General features: G+C 35.7%; 1 protein-coding gene across 1 annotated transcript in view; it reads right to left on the reverse strand.

Moving 5' to 3' along the window:
- Positions 1 to 24,871, reverse strand: part of BRWD1 (bromodomain and WD repeat domain containing 1) — a 121,524-nt gene that overhangs the window by 30,291 nt on the left and 66,362 nt on the right. The window contains exons 21-31 of the mRNA XM_060150945.1: positions 22,215 to 22,346; positions 15,570 to 15,664; positions 13,180 to 13,369; positions 11,384 to 11,509; positions 11,182 to 11,289; positions 8,422 to 8,546; positions 7,675 to 7,757; positions 4,363 to 4,474; positions 3,273 to 3,334; positions 484 to 639; positions 136 to 256 (exon numbers count right to left, since the gene is read on the reverse strand). Of these exons, the coding sequence (XP_060006928.1) occupies positions 136 to 256; positions 484 to 639; positions 3,273 to 3,334; positions 4,363 to 4,474; positions 7,675 to 7,757; positions 8,422 to 8,546; positions 11,182 to 11,289; positions 11,384 to 11,509; positions 13,180 to 13,369; positions 15,570 to 15,664; positions 22,215 to 22,346 (1,310 nt within the window). The remainder of the gene's footprint in view (positions 1 to 135; positions 257 to 483; positions 640 to 3,272; positions 3,335 to 4,362; positions 4,475 to 7,674; positions 7,758 to 8,421; positions 8,547 to 11,181; positions 11,290 to 11,383; positions 11,510 to 13,179; positions 13,370 to 15,569; positions 15,665 to 22,214; positions 22,347 to 24,871) is intronic.

The following is a 24,871-nucleotide window of genomic DNA, read 5'->3' on the forward strand; positions in this document are numbered from 1 at the left end:
AATGAAACAGAAAATAATGTCAATCAGCCCCCACTCCACCACTGTCACTATCAGCCACCATTACCTCTGTTAACTCTACCTGGTTAACTGGCCAAATATCTTTTCAAATTTTTTTTAAAGTAGGTTTCTACTGACCTGTAAAATCGATTAACAAGTCTCATTCGAATTGTGTACAGATCAGTTGGATAGGCCACTACAGTACAGTACTTTGGATATGTACACAGATCAACTGGACCTGCAAAAGCTGCTGCTATATCTGTAATGGCAGAAGGAAGAATTTTCATCAAGAAATTCATTACCTCTAAGTGATATTCCTCTACAAATCATTCATAAAACAGAGCTACAATTAGCACTACAGGCTTACCCAAAAAGTAATAAATACAAATTGTAATAAAGAACACAACCACAACTATGCTACTGTTTTAAAATACTTTTGTGGAAAAGAAATCTTGAACATAAACTTGTCACCGTAAAAAAACTTACCAAGATTCAAAAGTTGATCTATACCACTAATAATTCGTTCACATTCTTCATCTCTCGATTTCTGACCCCATTCACCATCTTGGGGTTTGTAGAGCAATTTCTCTAGCTCATCTGAAGTGACAGAAATACTGGCTCCTAATTCTTCAGGTGGATCAACTATGAGTCCATCAAAAAAGAAAAAAAAAATCAAACCAAACTAAATATACACTATATTTAAATTCAGTTGTCCAAGTTCACATACAAGATACTAATCAAAGGAAAAAGAAGTTACTTTATAGCAGAAAAACCTGGCAGACACCACCTAAATTAAATGATTAAAGTTAATATTCCCAGTAACAGGACAAACTGCTATCACGTGCCTCCTGATATGATGCACTGAGAAAGACACAACGTCACTTCTCTGACACTCTTGCCAAATATGCAAACTCTGGACTTAATCATGAAATATATCAGACAAACGCAAACTGAGGGAAATTCTACAAAGTGGCCAGTGCTCTTCAGAAGTGTCATGGTCATGAAAGATAATGGAAAGATTCAGGGATTCCAGACTAAAGGAGACGAAGAAGACATGGCAATGAAATCCAATGTGTGAAAGAACATTAGGACCATGGTCAAAATTTGAAAAAGGTCTATAAGATTAGAATTGTATCAATGGTATTTCCTGATTTTGATAAATGCACTATACTTGTGTTAAGATGTTAACATTTGAGAAAATTGGGTGTTCAGAAATTCTTCGTACTCTTTTTGTAATATTCTTAAGTTTGAAATTATTTCAAAATGAAATGTTTAAAAAGTGCAGTAAAAATTGATAATGGAAGAGTATGCACATTTTTAAAAAGAAAAAGAGGCAATGTAAATATTCAGAGAATAGTTTCTTGAAAACTATTTTTTTAAAAAGAAAAATGTCAACAGAAAGAAGACAAACGTATCAATCTAACAATCTGATAGGTAAAACGATGTTTTAATATTTTAAATTATTTAAAATGTTATTATTTTAATATACCTTTCCGAGACTGATAATGCAAATGAGCTTTTCTTCATATGCCTCCAAATTTATTTTTCTGCCTGTTCATGTCTTTTGACAACTCTTCTAAAGACTTGTTGGCCTCATTAACATGTAAAATCTCTTTATGCAAGTGCTTTTATTGATTTGGTATCGTTTACAAAGCGTCAGCTATAACTAGCAGTTAAAAGCACTGGTTGGTGCCAGATGGCTTAGGCTAGAATCCAAACTCCTATCCTTTTTAGAGGTGTGTGACTTAGCTAAGTGACTGAAAACACTCTGAGCCTGAGTTCCTTCATCTGTAAAATTAATAATAGAGCATCACCTCAGAGTAAGATTAAATGAATCGATACATATGAAGTTCTTAGCAGCAGAGTAAGACCTCAAAAAAATGTTGGTTTTCACTTATCTATATATGTTTTATACAACGCAAAATGTCATTTCATATTGCTAAGTGTAGTTATTCAGAAAACATTTTTTTGAAAAACACTCCTTAGTGGGAAGCAGCCGCATAGCACAGGGAGATCAGCTCAGTGCTTTGTGATCACCTAGAGGGGTGGCAAAGGGAGGGTGGGAGGGAGACGCAAGAGAGAGGAGATATGGGGATATATGTATCTATATAGCTGATTCACTTTGTTATACAGCAGAAACTAACACACCACTGTAAAGCAATTATACTCCAATAAAGATGTTAAAAAAAAAAACAAAAAGAGGAAAAAAAAGGAAAAACTCCTTATTTCCAAAGTAAAGCAAGGCAACAGTTGATGGAGATATGTCAGAGAATAAAACACAAAGGGGGCTTCCCTGGTGGCGCAGTGGTTGAGAGTCCGCCTGCCGATGCAGGGGACACGGGTTCGTGCCCCGGTCCGGGAGGATCCCACGTGCCGCGGAGCGGCTGGGCCCGTGAGCCATGGCCGCTGAGCCTGCGCGTCCGGAGACTGTGCTCCGCAATGGGAGAGGCCACAACAGTGAGAGGCCTGCGTACCAAAAAAAAAAAAAAACACAAAGGAAAAAGGGCTTGACCCTTAAGGTAGACACAAGCAAAAAACACAGGGCAAAGATTTCATGTGTCAAAAATGGTGGATGTGGAAGGACACAAGTTCTTGCATGTTTTTATGCTGAATCAACACTAATATAAAAGAAAGCTTGATGGTGGAGAGATGGGAGCCAACAGATATACAGGGTACCCCTTCAAAAAGTTCAACAAGAGTGAAGTAATTCAGTAGCAAAATGTTCAAGAAAATGAAATGAAAGCTATTTTAAGGTATAAGACACAAATCCAAACTTGAATGGAGATAGGAAGGAGGAAACTAAAATTGTTGGAGGGAATGAACTAAGTGTAAATACCAGGTCCAAGAGAAGTTCAAAGGAGTGGGACAGCAAGCACTGGAGAAGATACGGCCTTTGCAACAAAGAACTCTACTTCTCAGACAAGTTGAGGTAATGCAAAAGACAGAAGTCAGGTTAGAGCTCTTCTCTGAAGAAAGAACAAGGGTAAAAGAATAAGGATGAGGAAAGAGAAATGGAGGCTAAGTGAAGGAGATCAAGAAGAGACTAAAGCACAATTACATGAGAAATGACAGTTGGTGACTAAGATACAGCGAGCAACAAGCTGGAAACAGGATAAGAATTAAGGAGCCAGATACACATAATTCTGTTCACTTGTTTTAGTAAAGCTCAGTTACCATAAATTTAAAAATGTTTCTCAAAGACCACAAATGTGCTCTATGTGCATTAGTAACATAAAAACTTGAAAATGTATTTTCATTGTTTAAAAATTACATACCATTATCAGGTATTGGTTCCATGTCCCATGGGCTAAGTTTTTCAATTTCAGTATTGTCCCACCTGTTAAAACCAAAAAAAAGTCTGGTTAGCCCTTCATAAAGACAATTGATAGCACATATAAAATAGATAACTAATGAGAACACTGTGTACAGCACAAGGAGCTCTACTCAATGCTCTGTGGTGACCTACATGGGAAGGAAATCCAAAAAAGAGGAGATATATGTATAGTTGATTCACTTTGCTGTACAGCAGAAACTAACACAACATTGTAAAGCAACTATACTCCAATAAAAAATAGGGGCTTCCCTGGTGGCGCAGTGGTTGAGAGACCGCCTGCCGATGCAGGGGACGCGGGTTCGTGCCCCGGTCCGGGAGGATCCCACATGCTGCGGAGTGGCTGGGCCTGTGAGCCATGGCCGCTGGGCCTGCGCGTCCGGAGCCTGTGCTCCGCAACAGGACAGGCCACAGCAGTGAGAGGCCCGCGTATCACAAAAAAAATAAATAAATAAAAAATAAACCTGTGGCTAGTAACTAGGTACCCACTACAAGAGTAAACAAAAAGATAGAAAATGCAAAAATTAACCTCACTGTAGCAGTAAGTTTAAATAGTATGTTTTTTTTCGAATAGATTATAACAAACAAGTATAAAAATGTATGGTGGATTCAAGGACAAAACCAGAAATCCTGTGTGGACTGTACCCAGGGTAAGTGAAGAAAGATAGTGTGAAGGCCTTGAATGCCACACTTCAGAATGTGGACTTTGTTTCCACAGCCAATGGAAAGGCAGCAAAGACTTTTTTTGAACAAGGGAAATGAAGTAACATGTGCTCCTGAACAATGATCCTGCAATATTGGGTTGAGGAAATATTAGGAGGCTACAAAAAAGGTCCCAGGGAAGCAAGCAGAACCTGTACCAAGGCGGGTACTAGTAACAGAGGCATTCTAGAGAGATGCTGCAAAGGTGAGACTGACGTGACTTAACAACGAACTCAATGGTGTTTTTTTTAACCTGAAACACATCATTCATACCACAACCTGCCGCAGCGAACAAATGTTTGTAGATGACTGGTTTTCATCTGCATACATACCTAACAATGTAACACTGGAAATGACTATCAGGGTACTGTGGCTGATACGGCTCTTGACTCAGCACCGTTCCAAACCACCAAGCATCGTCAATGATAGAACGAAACCTATCACCTATAAGAGAGACGACCAAGTCTGAGACATCAATTTGCTAACATTAACATTTTTAACTTACAAAATACCTATGACAGATAAAACAAATCAAATAATATTTTTATCTTAAACTTAGCCATTCTTCACCACTTACCTGCAATCTTTAGTGATAAAACATACGTGAAAAAGACATAGTACTACACTCGGCAATTTACCAAAGGTATAAAACCATATAATATAATTGATGAAAACGGTTTATGACTAGGTTCCATTATTTAATGGATCCAAATGCCCACTCCAAAATAAGTTCTATTACAAAGAACAAAATTTAACAAAACTCAAAAATCTTTTACAACGATGTATACAAATCAATAAATATTTAATAAGCATATTAAATATACTTATGAAATATGTAACTTTTCCTGAATAAAACAAGTTATAAACGTATGATCAGAAGTTAATCCATGATTCTTCTAAAGTTGCTGCTATGTAAATATCTCCACATAAAACGGTGTTCTAATTCTTAAGATCTCATAATAAAAATCAGGTCTAAATGTACCCTTAAAAATACGTATTTATTATTTAAAAGATTTAAACATCCACATACCCCATTATCTCAGCATAATATAAAAGCAGACAAGCAGAGCTTAGGAGAGCTCCCTATACAAACCAAAGTAACTGGAAAGAATACTTCAACTGACTTCAGTGATTTTAGATTATACATATACATTTCTAAATATATTCTATAACTGTTAACAACTTCTAGAGAAAGAAACTGTATTCGATCTTTGTTTTACATATATTACAAAAGAAACACAGACTGCTGTAATAACCCTATCTCCTCCTTCCCATCCATCCCATCATTTTCAAAACAAAATCAATATGAAAAAAAGTTACTTATCCTTCATTAATAATTCTTTGGTAGATTAACAATTCCTTCTTCAAGAAAAGTTTTACAGAAATAGTATCAATCAAAATTAAAGCTACATATCACTCCCAAGAAAGAGAATATTCCCCACAAATGGTCTTGACTAAAGAAAGTATGCTTTCAATAAATTCTGTAAAACTGAAAAAAATAGCAATATCACAACTATTGGAGCTACGTGTTTTGAGGTTAATATATTTTCAAATTTATATAAACATGATCTTTAAGTATATTTTACTTCAAAATCATTAGAAACCCATAAGCCCCTCATCCCACCACCCTTCTACCATTAATAAAATTCAACTTTTGACAGTATTTCATTAATAGATATTCCAAAACACTTTAACTTTAAAAAGAAGTCTTAATAAATTTTAACAACAAACCTTTTTAATAGAAGGAATATACCAAAATTTTGATGTAACACCAGGATTGCTGTCCAATTCTATAATGTAAATAACCTAATTTAACAAATATCAATTATAATATTTGTTACAATAAGTATTACTGTAATAATAACAAATCCAGGGGCTTCATTTTGAGAAACCTAATACAAAAATATATGGTTACTAAGTGAGCCAGTCTTTGACACCAAGAATTAGTTAGGTAATATTTTTCTTCCCTATTTATCTATCATTAGAATACTTTCAGTTGAGATAAAAAAGTTCTTTGGTATAAGACTAAAAACTTTAACTTAAAAGGAGGCTTAAAAAATTCATTTTCTCATGGTAAAAATGGGCATTTCTATTCCATTAAGATTTTTCAAATAAACCTATTTTGGCTAGTCAAAAGCAGGATAAACATCTGCTCAGTAAAAAGTTCTCACAAGCAACTTCCTATAATAACTGCTCAAACTTCAGCAGAAGAGGTAAGATTTTTATGGGGGAGCAAAAACAAATTAATTAGCATAGAAGATATGATACAATAATTTCACAACCTCAAAAATAAAACAAAACCCACCAAATTACAAGGGGTAGTCAGGAATCAATCTCTAGCATTTACTTGTAGAGAATCGAGGTTAAGAAATCTTTTTGAATGGGTATGTTGGTAGAACAAAATGAGAGCTTCTAATTTACACATCATGGGGGTTGAAAACCAGACTGGCTAGGAAACTATAAAGTTCTTTGGAACTTGGCTGTACAACATTAGCTTCTACATACTCCAGCTGTCTGGTTTGTTTTTTATTTTGTTCTGTTTTGTCTTTGGTGGCTAAATGCTTCTCTTCAAGAAAACTTTCCTTTACACCTCCAGTCCCCAAAATAACCCTGATTACTTGTGTGGACATTACCATTAAAAATAGTGTACTAAAAAAAAAAGTCTACTAAGAGCAGCCACACTCTCCGATAAGATTTCGTTTCAAATAGGGACAACTCAGGGAATTTATTTACCTGTTTCTACTGCCTGCAGAAAAAGGCTGCAGGAATTACGAAAATTAATGAGGTCTGAACATCATTTATGAATGTGTACACCAGCTGACACAGCCTAGGTAGAACTCAGTATTTCACTAAAATTGATAAAAGGAGAATGACTTTTCATTCTCCTAGGTGACTAAAGTCAAACTCAATACATGAGCTCCCCGGACAGCATTACATACTGGAAAGTAATACATATACACCTGTAAAATAACTATTACAGTTGCTGGCCTAATTACAGTCATCAATTATATCCTGAGGAGATTAATAACCTACACAAGTCTAAGCAAGTGAGCCTACCAGCCTGCCTTAAATAGTCACCATGAAAACCACATTGAAACCACATTCAAAAAGCCACATTCAAAAGTTAGTGCCCACCTTTAGGTGATTTTATTTTTTCTGTCGACACATACAATGCATGGTTATAAAGCGTAAGTTTTACACAAATTTTTTATGTTTTAAAGGAATGGTTACCTCAAGTCAACCTATTTAAGTCTGGGTTGATATGATTATCAAAGGTAAGATATTCTGGCATACCAGAACATTATTGTGTTATTTTTCAAATTTCTTATTGTTTTACATTACAGGTAATTTTGTTAATTATACCAGTGTCACATTAAAGATGGAAGTAATGCAGTGTGGACAAGTCTGAAAGGAAATAGAAGGTCTACTCTGGCCTATATTCCAGGAGTAAGAAATCATGCTTCCAAAATGTCACATACCATACCAAGCCCTAAGCAAAATATACTTAGCAGTCTTATATTTCTTTCCAGAATTTACATGTTTGCATCCACCATAATAAGCAGCACCACAACCAAAATATTTAGAGCAATAAAATGAGAGATTCATTTCTCAGGGTATATAAAATTCAGTAAGGACAGACTTACAAGACTGCCAGTTCCTCTGTCTTGCTTCATCGTAAAATTGACGCAATACAAGAAAGTCAATAACATCTGGCATATCATGATATCTAAACAAAAATAAAAGACTGTTAAATTTCCTGCACAGCAGGTTATAGTCTAGAGCAGCAATGTCCAAAAGAAATACAATGGGAGCCACATATGTAATTTTTAATTTTTGACTAGCCTTATTAAAGTAAAAAGAAACCAGTGAAATTAATCTTAATAGTGTATTTTATTTAACCCAATATATCCTAAATATTGTTTCACCACATAATCAATACAAAACAATGAGATATTTTACATTCTTTGCCTTCATACCAAGCCTTCAAATCCAATGTGTACACTTACATCACACTCAATTCAAATTAGCGACAGTTCAAGTACTTGGCAGCCACACGTGGCTAACGGCTACCATATTGGACAGCACAGGTTTAGCAAATTATTCTACCATTTTCTCAAAAACAAATGCGGAAGCAATTTCCACTACAGGCCAGAATTCTCTACACATTTAAGTGGCATGAAAAATGTATAAAACACGCTCCCGCCTAATTGTTGCTGCAGTACCAGTATTTTTACTTCCAGTGGGTCCCATCTATCAGAACTTCAACTTACATCTTGGGCTGTCCACAGTGCTCTACTATTTACCCTGCAGCTGAATGCAAAGGACATGCTGATCAGCGAGAGGGAAAATCTAAATTTAAATAATTCCATTTTTTAAAAAGTAACACATACCTAATAGAGAAAGATTTGTCCATAAGTTTTCCAGTCGCAGGATCTATAAATGCTAGTTTGAGGCAACAAAGTGTAGGGGGCCCAACCTCATATCGTATTCCAACTATTTTGACCAACTCTTGATCCTTTAACAGATATTTTTAAAAGAATAAATGGTTAAAATAAAGCAATTCCTCAAGATTATAATTCTCCACATATTGCCAAATTAAGTCAGCTCACAATTTAGGATTCCAAACCAGAAGAGGGGTTTAATTTACCATTAATTACAATTGTTTTTGCTAAATCTTCACATCTTTTTGAAGACCGGTATTTAACACTGTTTCTAACGTAAGGAATATACCAACTTTAGAAAAAAACACGACAAATGTATAAGAAGGAACACACAAATCACCCATCAGCTCAGTATCTAAACATAACCACTGTGCACAATCAGAATTTCCTTCTGGCTTTCTTCTCTTCCTAAAGAAACATTTTCATTTATGTAACTTTGTATTATGCAAATCAAAATATGTAAGCGTTTGGCTTATTATTCTTCAAAAACTTGACAATAAATTTCTACCTAATACATTTCAATAAATATTTGTTGAAGATCTATGTGCCGTGACCTATTCCAGGCAGTAGGGGTAAGACAGGGAATGGGAGAAACTTCCTACCATGATAGAGCCTCCTACTCATTATACTGTAATTAGCCTTCCCCCAATACCTGTTTCCTTAATACTAAGAATATGAGATGATTCACCCATTTATTCACTGCACAAAATATTATTGTTATAATGTGCCAAACAAAGTGCTAAAAATGCAGTTGGTTCTCATTATCTGCAGCATTCTTACTATTCTATAGTGCCGCCCAAAATGATGAATTAGTGAGTTCCCAGTGAACACTTAACCACTGCTCCTGGAGGGAATACAAGGCTAGGTGGCTACAGGTCCCCAGTCGTAATATTTCAGTCACCTAATTAAGACAGTATCTTGTGTAATGTGAATTTCTATGTAAAGACACGTCTTTTTTCTTTTTTTGCGGTACGCGGGCCTCTCACTGTTGTGGCCTCTCCCGTTGCGGAGCACAGGCTCCGGACGTGCAGGCTCAGCAGCCATGGCTCACGGGCCCAGCCGCTCCGCGGCATATGGGATCCTCCCGGACTGGGGCACGAACCCGTGTCCCCTGCATCGGCAGGCGGACTCTCAACCACTGCGCCACCAGGGAAGCCCGAGACACGTCATTTAATCTACGTTGTTGAGTCATTAACATTGAACTCACAACCAACAGCACTATGACTCATGCCTAAAAGAAGCTTATCTAACACACAGATTTTCTCCATAAGGTACATCATCACCTTCTTGTACACAGTAACACAAGACAGCACTTTAGCACTACGCTAGGCGGCCATCTTAAACAGCAAGTCACCAACACAAAAATCTGAAAAAAAAAGCACAAAAATCTGAAAAATGTTTAATGTGGCACTGAATAGACTGCAAAAAGAACATTTAGGTACAATATGAGAGCTCAAAAGAAGGAAGTATCACCTTGTTCAACCTCAGCTAAGAACATGCTGGGCAGACAACTCAAATCTTTTGCCACACTGCATGTCTGCAAATGACTAGAAAGCACCTTGAGTAGTGATTTTGGTGTTACAAATAGCAAACAGTGAGAAAGGCAAATTTGTAAATACAGAAAACAAGAAATACGAGGATCAGCTATCCTCAGGTACACAGTAATAAGTGAAAGAGACACAAATTCGAATGTATCTAAAGCCAAATTCAAAGAAGTAGAGCCATTGAGTTTTTTCATCTTCTAACAGTTAATGAAAGTATCAAAAATATGAAGTATAAAGATTAAAAATCACCTGTAATACTACTCTACATGTAATCACCACTAACATTTTAATGTATTTATTTTGGTTGACCATATATGTCTTTAAATTTTTATCATAACCAAAACCAGAATTTCACATTCCGTTTTTCCTCTTAGTAACACACTGTGAATACGTAACATTCATTCTACAAACATTTTAAAAGCCTCGGTTACGTGGTGGGCTCTACATAGTAGCCAAATGTGTGAATATATCATGGTTTGGTTCGTTCAGTACTGTGGGATATTTGGATTTTTTCCTAATTTTTTGTTTTTATAAACAGTGATACAGAATTTAAATTTGTATGCACTTCTGGTTGTTTCCTAAATTACCAAAAGTAGAACTGCTGATTTAAAAGGTCTAAATATTTTCAGTTTCAATTCCAACTGCCAAGATACCCTGTAGGGAGCCTGCACCTGTTTCATGCACCCTTATCACCAAGTTGAACAACTATTAACAAACCTAAACCTTTGCTACTTGTTAAAACATGGTATTTTCTTTAAGTGTTAAAAATATGTACATACATAAAATTGGTTAAGTACAGAGAAGCTAAAGTTTTTTCTGTATTTTATTACATGTGAGGTCGAACCTTTTTCTCCAATTTGTATTGGTTTCTTTGAAAACTTGCACTTCTTTTGAAAATCTGTCCTGGGTACAATCATTTTAAGATTAATGATATACACAGCCAAGCTGCCTTCCAATAACGTACAGAGTGCCCAGTGACAAGCATGTCTTCTGACTAGACCTTAATGCTTAGCAGGTAACAGCAGAAATGTTTTTAAGTTGGAAATTAACAGAAAGGTAGTAATGAAGTATGCCTCCAGTAAGTTATTTTTAATGGATTTATAAATAATTTAACTATACATGTATGTGCTAAATGTTTAATGATTTAATAATACCATCATCTTACCCTAAGATCCATTTTCCTCCATGGCTCCTTGTTAGGGTTCAGTTCATAAATGTTATTTCTTCTGACAGCCTCAATATAAGCTTCATGACCCTGTCGAAAATATATTACCTACAAAAGGGAAGTATACGTTTAAAAATAAAAACCTAAGAGTAATATTAATTTTACGTTCCATATTCACATTTTTAAACTTTATTACTCTCACCTCATCACCCATTTGAGGAACAAAAGGAGACTTCCGAAGTGTGGTGTCAGTTATCCAAACCGGAGGATGAAATTCATATAAACGTTCCATGTTTGCAAGCTCTGCCTGCGTCATCCTCCGCAGATTCTGCCAAGGGGAAGAAAACAAAGTTTAGTAGAATAGAAAGGGGCAGCATGCACTGTTTAATTGAAAAACAAAAGACTTCACCATTCAGAATGGCTGTTTTATTAGCATGTCACCTAATGATTAATTTTTAAACAGCATACATATTTGGTTCTTTAACATACATAGGAACATTATCAGCTGTGCAAGCATTGTAGATCTACCTAGCACTTTCCTAGCATCTCCTGAATTTCTAACAGATTCTGCATAGCACTTTACATCCTATGAAGTGGGTCTAATTTCCAGCTGGATCCTCTTCAACACACTAAGGCTGCTTTGCCAAGACTCCACAGTGAATTTCACCACAGACTAATCATCTCAGGGAGTCTCCTCTTGATTTGAGGTTTTAAGACTGGTAATCTTACATATGATATCACATGTGGAATCTAAAATATGATACAAATGAACTTTTATGAAATAGAAACAGACTCACAGACATCGAGAACAACTAGTGGTTGCCAAGGGGGAGGGGGGTGGTACAGGGATGGAATGGGAGTTTGGGGTTAGCAAATGCAAACTATTATATTTAGGATGGATAAACAACAAGGTCCTACTGTATAGCACAGGGAACTATATTTAATATTCTGTGATAAACCATAATGGAAAAACCATTAAAAAGAAAAGACTGGTAATTTTAAAATACAACCACAAATTATTTGATACTCCTCCTTTCCTCTCTAAGAGGTGGAGCCTAAGTACCCTCCACTCAATGTGGGCTCCAACTACTTCTAACAAATAGAAAAAAACAGAAGTAACGATGTGCGACTCCTAAGACTAGGTCATAAAAGGCTTAGCCCCTGCTTAATTTTTGGATCACTTGCTCTGGGGACAATCAGCTACCATGTCAAGAAGACACTCAAGCAGCCCTATGGAGAGGCCCATATGGTGAGGAACTGAGGCCAGCAGCCAACTGTCCCATTAACAAACTTCAAAGATCCACCCCCAGTCAAGCCTTTAGACAACTGTGACCCAAGCTAACATGATGACTGCAACCTCATGAGCCAAAAATCAGCTAATCAGTTCCCGAATTCCTGATTCATCAAAACATGAAATAATACATGTTTCTTGTTTTTAAGCTAAGTTCCAAGATGATCTGTTACACAGCAATAGATACCTAATACAAAGACATAGCATCTTTAAATAACAACAGCTACCTATATGACAGGAGCACATGTAGCACTGTACATGGAACAAGGTATAGCAATATTACAATTAGGAGAAAAGTATGAAGACAAAACATGTCAAATGAAAATGGGAAACAGGACAACAGCAGACAAAACAAGAAGAAAGGATCTTAAAATGCCTTGAAGTATATTTTTGGTGTTGGAACTGGAGGACAAAATAAGAGTTATGGTGGGGATCTGAGCAAAATAGAGCTTTCCCTCTAAGTTACAGATTCAGAAAGGTATAAGTGCCAAGTCCAACTCAGAGCAGATTAGAGAAGTTTTAATAACAAAGGAAATTTTCCAAAAATAAGTTTGTTTGCATTGTACATTTGTCTCCTGATGATGTATATCGATCAAAAAAATAATAATAATAAAGCCTCCAAATTCCCAAAGATTTCTATTTCTAAATATGGACAGAAACTATAAAAGTGTAGATACATGGTATTTTTAAAGATATACTTTTCTTACCTCTTTTTTAGGCTTATTTTCTTTCTTTCTCTTTCGTCTCCTTTTTGGAGGAGATAAATTCTCAGTAGACATTTCGTCCTCCGAACTACTACGAAACCGAGTAATTCGTCGACGGGATGACGTTCGTAAAGGAGGCTGCAGATTGATGCCTGCGTCAGCCGTCCAATCAGAATATCTAGATGAAGAGCCACTAGGGAGGAAAACAGTTTCAGTCATACAGAACCAGAATCTAAGCCCTAAGAGTAAATTCATCCTACAACCTTAAGAGAGGAGAGATAACAAGGAGGAAAGAAAAGATCCTGGGAAGATTCGACTGCCCTCCCTATCAGTGCATACTGAAATGACCAAAGACCATGAGAAGGAGAAAAATCTTCACTGACACTGGAAATTAAGGATATAAGCCTGAGAAATTTTTTGCAGTATAATTTGGATGAGACCTCATAGAAGACAACATCTAGAGCCAACTAATAATACCCTTTCCAAAAGTGAAGTGTAGCTACGAAAGCAGGAGAGACTGTGCAGAAGGGCAGCACACCCCTAAACCGCAGGAGGCTCCAAAATGGGACTAAAATTTGTAAGTAGAATGACAAACTGTCAGTGACTACACTGAGAGCCACAAGGAAAGCACAGAACAGAAAGCTCTAAGTGGACAAAGCTTCTTGCCAACAGGGGGACTCTCCCTGATATGAGAAAAGATCCCAGAGAGGGCCTAGTCCTAACCTACCCTGGAGCAAAAGCAGAGTCAAACAGGAAACTAGGAAACTAGCCCCTGGCCCACTCCCAGCTTTAGCAAACACAGAAAAGGATAAAAATCCTCTACTGGGGCCATCATTGTCCAACCACATACCTCTCAGGCTTGATAACACACAGTTCCAAAAGCTATTTATTACAAATATTATTTTTGTATTATATTTTATATTATAAAAAGAGCTGTTTTAAAAATCTTAAGAGCATCTGCTTTGTACAATAAAATTCAAGAAAAATTGAATTAAAAGATAGTGAATATAGAGACAGGAAGGACAGTGGTGGTTGCCAGGGGTGGGTGGGGTGGAGTGGCAAACTGCTGTTTAGTAGGTACACAGTCTCGGTTTTGCAAGACGAAGTAAGTTCTGGAGATTGGGTGCACAACACTGTGAATGTACTTAACACTATTGAACTGTACAATTAAAAACAATTAAGATGGTGAATTTTATGTTCTGTATATTTCACCACAATTAAAATTAAGTTAACAAACAAAAATAAGGGTAGACAAGTGCTCTAGAAATCACTCCAGCTCCTAAGCATAATGGAATAAAAGAAGACAAGAAAGGAAGCCAGGAGTATGGGATGGTGTTCTGTAAAGCACAGTATCAATGGAAATTAAAATAATCTGAGTCATATTTAGAAGGGAGAATTTTCTAGACTTGGTGATGGAAATGTTATGAAAAGAGAATGATATCCAGGTTTCTGGCTGAAGCATCTGCCAGGACAAAGTTGACATTTACCAAGACAAGGAACAGATGTTAACATCTTAGTCCCATGAAATTTGGATACCAAAACTAAACAAAAGGTAATACGTATGATAAAATAAAATTTATATTTTAAGGCAGGACAAGAAAAATTAAACATAAAATTCTCTCTCTGTGTCCATTTGGGCCTCCACCCTCCCTAATGTGCAGCGGGCATCGGCATTACACATTAACCAGAGCTGCTCAAAGATGGGAGTGCCTGCTCAACAGTAAAGATCAAATTTTTTCTTTCTTCTGATGTTAGCAATTTAACTTCTTAAAAGAATAACATTCTTTCCCAGCTCTGTAGGGGGTCATAGTGCTTGGTGCTCACTTTGCAAAAGTTTACCTGGACTATGTATCCTTCGTGAACTTTATATAAAATAGCAGTATGTCATCCTGATGTACCATCATTGAAAATGTACATGACTGTGCCTTCAGCTTCTAACAGGTGGAACAGTTCTCAGAGCTTCCTGAGAATCTGCTTCCCGGTTATAATCCTCAGTTTGGCTTGAATAAAAGTCCCTTTTTTTTTTTTCTTCTTGATAGTTAATTGAACTTACATCACGTATGCAGTAACTAGTAATAAATTTAACGGTGATTTTACCAAACAGACGTTGTATACTCCTCTTTATAAATGTAGCCCAAGACTAAATTGATGTTTTGAGCACACATACTTACACTGTTGGCTCAAATGTTTTATAGTCCAAAAAAAAATACCCAAAATATTTTCTATAGAAATAGCAGTTAATCCAGCTTTCTTCTCCTTTTAAATGTATTAAAAACTCAATGTTAGTTGTTCCACAGCTGGAAGCTCTTACACCTTGAATGCCATTCAAGTATGATTCCATTCAACGTCATGACTAAAATGCTTAGAAGATTAAAACGAGTAAAAACAGGTACCTTGAACTTTCACTGTCACTTTCACTTCTTCTATCACTTTTCCATTCTTCTTCTTCAGAAGAACAAGAACCTTCACTTTGATCACAGGAAGTCTCCTAATTTTGTGAGGGGGAGAAAAATAAAATAAAAATCTTGATCTCTGAGATTAAATAACACAAGGCAAGAGAAACCACACAGTCATTCTAATCATCTCAGGAGTAAGTATGGTAACCGGGTAATAAAATAGGTAAACTTAAAACAAAAAGCAAGTGTCTTTACTACATCCTTTTTCTTATCAAAAAATTAGACAATAGAAAATATTTGTGAGACTTAACACTACTACTATTAACAAAAGAAACTGATACAAGAGGCCATTCTCTGAGCAAAGTTAATAAGTCAATGTAAATGTTCTCAGTGTTTTGGACTCAAGCCACTGTAATAGGTGGGCAGTGGTATCTCATTTTACTTTCAATTCTCTAATCACATATGATGTTGAGCACCTTTTCATGTGCTTATCTGCCATCTGTATATCTTCTTTAATGAAGTCCCCGTTAGATCTTTTGTCGATTTTTAAATTGGGTTGTGTTCTTATTGAGTTTTAAGAATACAAGTCCTGGGCTTCCCTGGTGGCGCAGTGGTTAAGAATCTGCCTGCCAATGCAACGGACACAGGTTCGAGCCCTGGCCCAGGAAGATCCCACATGCCGCAGAGCAACTAAGCCCATGCGCCACAACTACTGAGCCTGAGCTCTAGAGACCGCAAGCCACAACTACTGAGCCCATGTGCCACAACTACTGAAGCCTGCATGCCTAGAGCCCGTGCTCCGCAATAAGAGAAGCCACGACAATGAGAAGCCCGCGCACCGCAACGAAGAGTAGCCCCTGTTCACCGCAACTAGAGAAAGCCCGCACACAGCAACAAAGAACCAACACAGCCAAAAATAAGTAAATAAATAAATTTATTTTTTTTTTAAAGAAGACCTTCCCAGTCCTTTTCTCAAAAAAATTAAAAAAAAGAAAGAATACAAGTCCTACCACCTAGAGAGGTGGGATAGGGAGGGTGTGGGGAAGATGCAAGAGAGAGGAGATATGGGAATATATGTGTATGTATAACTGATTCACTTTGTTGTAAAGCAGAAACTAACACACCATTGTAAAGCAATTATACTCCAATAAAGATGTTAAAAAAATTTTTTAATAAAAAAAAAAGAATACAAGTCCTTTATCAGACATGAGTTTTACATGTATTTTCTCCCAGTCCATGGCTTGTCTTTTCATTCTCTTAACAGTATCTTTCAGGCTTTTCAATTTGTCAAGTTTTTCTTTCATGGATCATGCTATTGGAATTGTATCTAAAAAGTGATCATCACACCCAAGGTCACCTAGATTTTTATTATATGTTATCTTTTAGAAATTTTATAATTTTGTGTTTTACATTTACATTAAGTTTATGAGATATTTTGAGTTAATTTTTGTGAAAAGACTGTGTCTAGATTTTTTTTTTTGCATGTGGATGTCCAGTTGTTCCACACCACTTGTTGAAAAGACAACGCTTTGTCCATTGAGTTGTCTTTGTTCCTCCATCAAACACTAGTTGAGTATATTTGTATTGGTCTACTTCTGGGTTCCTTATTCTATTCCATTGATCTATTTGTCTATTTTTTCACCAGTACGACACTGTCTTGAAAACTGGAGATTTATACTAAGTCTTAATGTATCTATCAGTCCTGCACCTTTGTTGTTCTTCAGTATCGTTAGCTATTCTGGGTCATTTTTTTCTCCAAACAAACTTCAGAATCTCTTTGCCAATATCCACAAAATAAACTTGCTGGGATTTTGACTGGAACTGTGTTGAATCTATAGATGAAGTTGGGAAGAAATACCATCTTAAAAAGATGTGAAGCACAGGAACTCTCATTCACTTTTCATCAGAATACAAAATGTAACACAACCACTATGGATAACAGTTGGGCAGTTTCTTACAGAGCTAAATATAGACTTATCATAGAGGAAAATTAAACTCATATTACTAGAAAGTAGTCAATGTGAAAAGGCCACCTACTGTTTGATCCAACTATATGACATTCTAGAGAAGTCAAAACTATGGAAACAGTAAAAAGATCAGTGGTTGCCCGTAGCTCAGGAAGAGGGAGGGAGTGATGATTAAGTACAGCAGAGGGGGCGTTTAGGACAGTGGAACTATTCTGTATGATACTATTATGGTAGATACATAACATTATGCATTTGTCTAAACCCATACAACACAGAGTGATCCCTAATGTAAACTACAGAATTTAGTTAATGATAATGTATAAAATTGGTTCATCAGTTGTAGCAAATGTACCACACTAAATCAAGATGTTATTAATAGGAAACACTTAGGGAAACAGTATATGGGAACTCGCTGTACTTACTGTGTAATTTTTTTTAAACCTGAAACACGGAAGTCTTTAAAGGAAGAGAGGGGAACAAGCAGCTAATTCCCACAACCCTAATAGCTGCCATCTACTTTAAATTCTGGTCTTGGATACTAAGCAGGTACTTTTAAATTGAGATACAACCTTTTCCTGTAACAGCTACTTACATTAAGTGAATCATAAACGGATGATGAAAATGCCATGGAGAAACAAAACTAAAAAGATGGAACTGCAAGGAAATAGCTATTTTGTTTACTTCATTTGAGTAGGCAAAATGCAAAGTAAACATATTCTTAAAAAATGTTCCTCAAAATGTGAGCCCAATGCTATTCAAGGAGTACAGATTCCTAGGCCAACCACACTAGATCTACTCAACACGAGTCTGCTTTTTATGCTCAAAATAGACTTCTAAAAAATCACAGTAATAAAATAAACTCTTAAAATCTACTACCTGGAAACCATGCATTCTGGGAAAAAGTTTTAAATGTTTTATCTGCATTAACTCTCAAAATACTTCTGTAAACAGAGGCAGGGTTAAGAAAAAGCTAATGAAACTTAAGTTTCAGAGGTTTTCAATTTAACTTGCCTACCAAGGCCCTGTGTCTATCTGTAACTTTGAATTCTTTTTCTAAAGAACGTCCCTAAAATTATACAAGATTCAAATCCCACAAATCTTGGATCCGTCTTGCCAATGAGTTTTGTATTATCTCAAGTCACTACCTGCCCACTACTACCTTTTCATATATAGAGAAACCCAAGGCTAAGAAATGTAAAGAAATACGCCTGGGGTCACAGAAGAGTAAGTATAAGAAATGGAATCAGAAACCAGGCCAACTCTAAAACCCATACTTTTTCTACTATCAGTGCTTTCCAAACTAAAGCGTAATGGAACCAATATACACATATACACAACCGTCTCCACCCATCTGCAACACTCAGGAGAATGAATTCATACCACTGTAGGAGGTAAACTACCATAACACAAAATTATGACTTATCTTAAAAGATCAAGTGGATTTAACATTCTACATTATACTTGTGTTAACTTAAAAGTACCCCATTAATTGCAAATAAACCAAATTAAGACATAAAATCGTAAGATTAATACTACTGATCTAAAATTTAAAACTCAATCTATAATCATTCCTGATTTTTCAGAAACACTTAAGAAAATAAGAATTAGTTGCTATTTCCCTAGCATAATATATAAGTATACTGTAGAAACCTAAAACAAAGCATCTTACTTATTGTGAAAATAGCAGACACATTTCCACTGACAACAGGAATATGGTCCACTATCTCACTAGTATTCAACAATGTACTGGAAGTATTAAACACTGCAATTAGACAAGAAAAATCAATTAAAAGTATAAAAATTAGAAGAGAAGTAGTAAAACTGAATACTGTATAAATGAGAGTGTACCTGGAAAACTTCACAGAATCCAATGATAAAATTAACTCAAAAATACAGTAATGTAGCAGGGTGGAAAAAATTAAAACTTGAAGGGGGAAAAAGGCCAAAAACACGATAGAAAAATGGCCAAAAGACATGACACACAATGCACAAAGATGAAAAAGCCTCTAAATATATAAAAATATGTACAACTTCACACATAAGAGAAATGTAAACTACACTGTAAATAAACCAAAGACAAAAGTACAAATATTGTGATTCCACTTACATGAGGTACCTAAAACAGGCAAATTCATAGAGACAAAGTATAAGAGAGGTTACCAGGGGCTGGGAAGAGAAGGAAATAGGGAGAGTTCTTGTTTAATGAGTACAGAGCTGCTGTCTGGGATGATGAAAAAGTGCTAGAAATGAAGAGTAGTGATGGTTGCATACATCTGTAAATGCAGTTAATGCCACTGAACTGTACACTTAGAAACAGCTAACTGTAAATTTCATGTTACATATAATATTCTATCACATAAAAGAATAGCCAAAACATATAAAAAATAAAACTAAGATACCATCTCTCGCCAATTAATTGGCAAAAATTAGAAATTGTAACACACTGTTAGTAAACAGTAAGAAAACGGACACTCTCCTACGCCACAGGGAGGAAAGCAAGTTGGAATTCTCCTTTATGAGGAATTTTTATCAGTATCTCATAAGATGCAAACGTGTTTATCTTTGGGCCCAGCAATCCCATTTCAAGGAATGTACCCCCCCCAATAACATCTCCATCATTAGACAAATACATACATCTACAAGATTATTCATTGTAGCATTATTTAAAATGAAAACGCTGTAAACATCCTACATGCCCATAACCAGGAGAGTGGTTAAATAAACTGTTACAATCAGATAACTTAAATATGATGCAACTCTTTAAAAATAAATAAATAAATAAGGAAGGCACTTATGAACTGATATGAAGTGATTTTAAGAATATTTTAAGTGAAAAAACCCAAGTGCAAAAGAGTATCTGTGGTATGTGACATTTTGTGTACAAAAGGAGAAAAAATATACATGTATCTAATTGAGTATATAGGGGAAAGAAGAAAAGAAAACACAGGAAAGATATGCCAGAAACTAGTGAGGATGGATGGGAACATTTATCGTAATTATCCTGAATCATTAAAGGTTAAAACATGCTCAATACATATAAAGAAGAAGAAAATAAATAAGAAAGGTGTTAACACAAAATCATTTAAGTGAACGGTTAGCAGCTAACATTATTGGATATTAGGCAGTGTTTTAAATACTTTACATGGTTAACTAAACGAATTCTCACAACACCTCTGAGGGACATACTATTAATTACTTTTACAGATATAGGCAGAGGCACAAAAGTTTAACCAACTTGTCGAAGTAGAAGAATTTGGATTTAAATTCAAACCCTATGTTTGACTACTACCTTAATGCTTTATAGAGGAATTCAAATTGTTCATCCTTATGTAGCATTTCAATCCTCAAAACATTACTGATTAGAGAATACTAACATTCTAATATTAACCTTTAAAAACTCTTTACAGAAATACTGGTTTCCCCCCAAAAAATCAAAAAGAACAGTAACTTACATATGATTACTGTAAGTCAAGAAAAGGGTTAAGACAAAGACTTCTTAGATATGATGGCAAAAGCACAAGCAACTAAGGAAAAAACAAACTAGACTTCATCAAAATGTAAAACTTTTGTGCTTCAGTGGAAACAAGCAAAGAAGTGAAAAGACAATCCAATAAATGGGAGAACATATTTCGAAGTCATACATCTGATATAAAGGATTTGTATCCAGAATGTATAAAGAACCCTTATAGCAATAAAAAAGACAACCAAATTGAAAAATGGGCCAGAGATTTGCATAGATATTTCTCCAAAGACATACAAGTGGAAAACAGCACACGAAAACATGTTCAACATCATTAGTCATTAGGGGAATGTATCAAAACCACAGTGAGATACCATTTCACATCCACCAGGACAACTGAAATCAAAAGGACAGAACATAACAAGTGTGGACAAGGATGTGGAGAGACTGGAAACTTCATACATTACTGACTGGGAACATAAAATAATACAGCCACTTTGGAAAACAGTCTGGCAATTCCTCAAAAGGTTAAAATACAGAGTTACCATATGACCCAGCAAACTGACTCACAGATATAAACCCAAATGAATTGAAAACTTATGGCCAAACAAAACCCTGTACATTAATGCTGATAAGGAGCAACATCCGTAACAGTCAAAAAGTAGAAATAATACAAATATCCACCAGCTGATGAGTGGGTAAACAAATTGTGGTCTATTCATATAATGGAATATTGGGCAATGAAAAAGAATGAAGTATTCATCCATGCTATACATGGAATCAGCCTTAAACATTACATAGTAAGTGAAAAAAGCCAGTCACAAGATCATACTGTATGCTTCCAATTAAATGAAATGTCCAGAATACAAAAATCCATGGGGATAGAAAGATTAGTGGTTGCCAGGGGCTTGGGTGGAGTGGGAATGGGAAGTACTTGCAAATGGGTACAGGGTTTCTTTTTAGGTGATTAAAATATTTTGAAATTAAATAGTGGTGGTGATGGTACAATTTTGTTAATATACTAAAACCACCAGATTGTACACTTACATGGTATAACAAAGCTGTTCAAAACTGTTAGAGAAATTCAAATGTGAAATTTCATCTTAATCTCTAGAGAATACTATACTGCCACAAAATTTCAAGGTAGATTCAAAGTAAAGAGTTAAGACAACTTATTCAAGATTATTTTATATATTTTAAAGTTATGAAACTCACATGTCTTACGGAGCTTGAAGATTCATTTCCAGAAGACAACTCAAGCCGTCCAAGATTTCTTCTACCATAATTTGGATATTTACGCCTACATGTCCTCTGCCTAGACTGTGACATCAAAGCCACGGAATCAGACTGAAACACAAACATGCAGGTGAAAATCAACTCTTAAATAAGTACAATCTTCAATAAAGTATTTCGCACTCTATCCAATCCCAAAAGGATTTAAGGCAAAAATAATAATAATAGTTCAAAAAATGAAATATTCTTGAATGGGTATTTTTGCCACATACTGTTAACCAAGATTGGTTTTTGTTACTTTTAAGATATTTAGAAAACATGGCTAAATTTAGGCACATTAGATCATCATTTCCCAAACTAAACCATAAGTTAATTGGCTTACCATAAATTAGATAATAATAACTATAATCCAAAAAAGAAATCACTTTAAAATATATATCTTAGAAGTGAAAATATATATTCATATATTATGATGCCAACCTTAAGGAATATATCACTGTGTGAATACACAGGTATAGAGAAATATCTGAAATGATCCTCAAATATCAATCCTAGTTATTTCCAGGTTTTAACTTTTTGGATGATTTGTTGTCAGTACTTTCAGTTGTGCTTGAATTTTTTAAATATCTTTTTTTTAATTAAAACAAAATAATTAAATAATCTTTTAAAATCAGCCAAATAAAATAGTTAGACTGAAATGGCGGGGGGGGGGGGCGGGGGAGGGCACATGCTATTCCTCCAACACCAAAGTCACATATGCGAGATCACTCAGTGAAAGTACATATTCCCAGAACTGATACACAAATCAATTTTCACGTTAGTGCCATCTGTTTGATAATCATTGAGATGTTTTATCATTTCAACATATCCTGAACAATATATCCTGGCTGATTTTAATACAACTCTTCTTTCCTTAATTTGTCAGTACTTTTTTTGTTAGGGCAAAAACTCCTATTAATGAATTTCATGACTAATAATATGTAAATTCAGATGGACCAAAACTACCACTAAGAAGAACAAGAAAATCTGTCAAAATATATATTTTTTTAAAAAACGGTTTGAGGGCCCTATATACCTAACAAGGCTATGAAGATTTACAGGACCAATACACGAAAAAGGATACAAGCAATAAAAAAGAACCCTAGAATTTCACTCTGGAAGAGGAAGCTGAAAGGTTTAGCAGGTAAGCAAAAAACTGACAGACTAAACTCTTGAGTTATGCTAACAAAAATTACAATTCAGAGTCTCCTATGTATAGGCAAACACCTCAAGCTTCAGCTGTTAGCCCAAAGAGCTATAATCTAGACCTATAGGTAAACTACAGATAAACAGTAATCCCAAGGAACTAAAAGCCCATCCTTGTCTGGGTGAAGGTGATACAGGCTTGAGAGTGGCCTTAGTAGCCTACCAGAAGCAAATTAAAACCTTCTCTGGAGAAGAAATGCCATCCTAGGCTTCAAACCATCTCTAACATCTAACATTCAACCAAAAATACAGGCAACAAAGAAAATGTGATTGTAATAAAATGAGAAAAAAATCAACACAGAATGCAAAGAGATTAACAGGGGAACAAGATAATGAAATAACCAGAAATGGGTTTTTTAAATAACCAGGGCTGATTTTCAAGGAATTAAAATAAAGAGAACTTCAGCAGAAAACTAAAAACTCTGGAAAATTCTGAATACAAAAATACAATAACTAAAACTAAGAACGCAAGGTTATTAGCAGGATACACACAGCTGAAGAGAACTGAGTGGAATATATTCGGTCAGAAAAAAATTCAGAACAGCAAGAAACAGCCTAAAAACAAAAAAGACAGAAAATAGGGCTTCCCTGGCGGCGCCGTGGTTAAGAATCTGCCTGCCAATTCAGGGGACACGGCTTCGAGCCCTGGTCCAGGAAGATCCCACATGCCACGGAGCAACTAAGCCCATGAGCCACAACTACTGAGACTGTGCTCTAGAGCCCGGAAGCCACAACTACTGAGCCTGTGTGCCACAACTACTGAAGCCCACACACCTAGAGCCTGTGCTCCGCAACAAGAGAAGCCATTGCAATGAGAGGCCCGTGCACCGCAACAAAGAGTAGCCCCCGCTCACCGCAACTACAGAAAGCAGCGCACAGCAACGAAGAACCAAAGCAGCCAAAAATAAATAAAATAAATTTATTTTTTTTTAAAAAAAGGCAAAAGGGAAAGACAGGAAGTAAAGTATAAAAACATGTACTATGCAAATGCTAGCCAAAAGAAAGCTAGCATAGCTACATTCATATACAAGAATTTGAAGAATAAAGCATTACTAGAGATAAGTTCATAATGGTAAAAGGTTCAATTCAGTAGGAAAAAGGGAAATTCTAAATTTGTACACACCAAATAACATAGCTTCAAACTACACAAAGCAAAGTAAGTAGAAACAAAGAAATCTACAAACATAGTGAGACTTTAATACTTATCTCACTATAAGCAAGAGTGCAATCGTTTTGAAACCACATGTGGCATTAACTACTAAAGTTGAATATACGCATATCCTATGCTCCAATAATTTCACTCCAGTACATATACTCAAAAGAAATACAGACGGGGCTTCCCTGGTGGCGCAGTGATTGAGAGTCCGCCTGCCAATGCAGGGGACACGGGTTCG

Source organism: Lagenorhynchus albirostris, chromosome 5, assembly GCF_949774975.1.
Source record: "Lagenorhynchus albirostris chromosome 5, mLagAlb1.1, whole genome shotgun sequence".
Lineage (NCBI taxonomy): Eukaryota > Metazoa > Chordata > Mammalia > Artiodactyla > Delphinidae > Lagenorhynchus > Lagenorhynchus albirostris.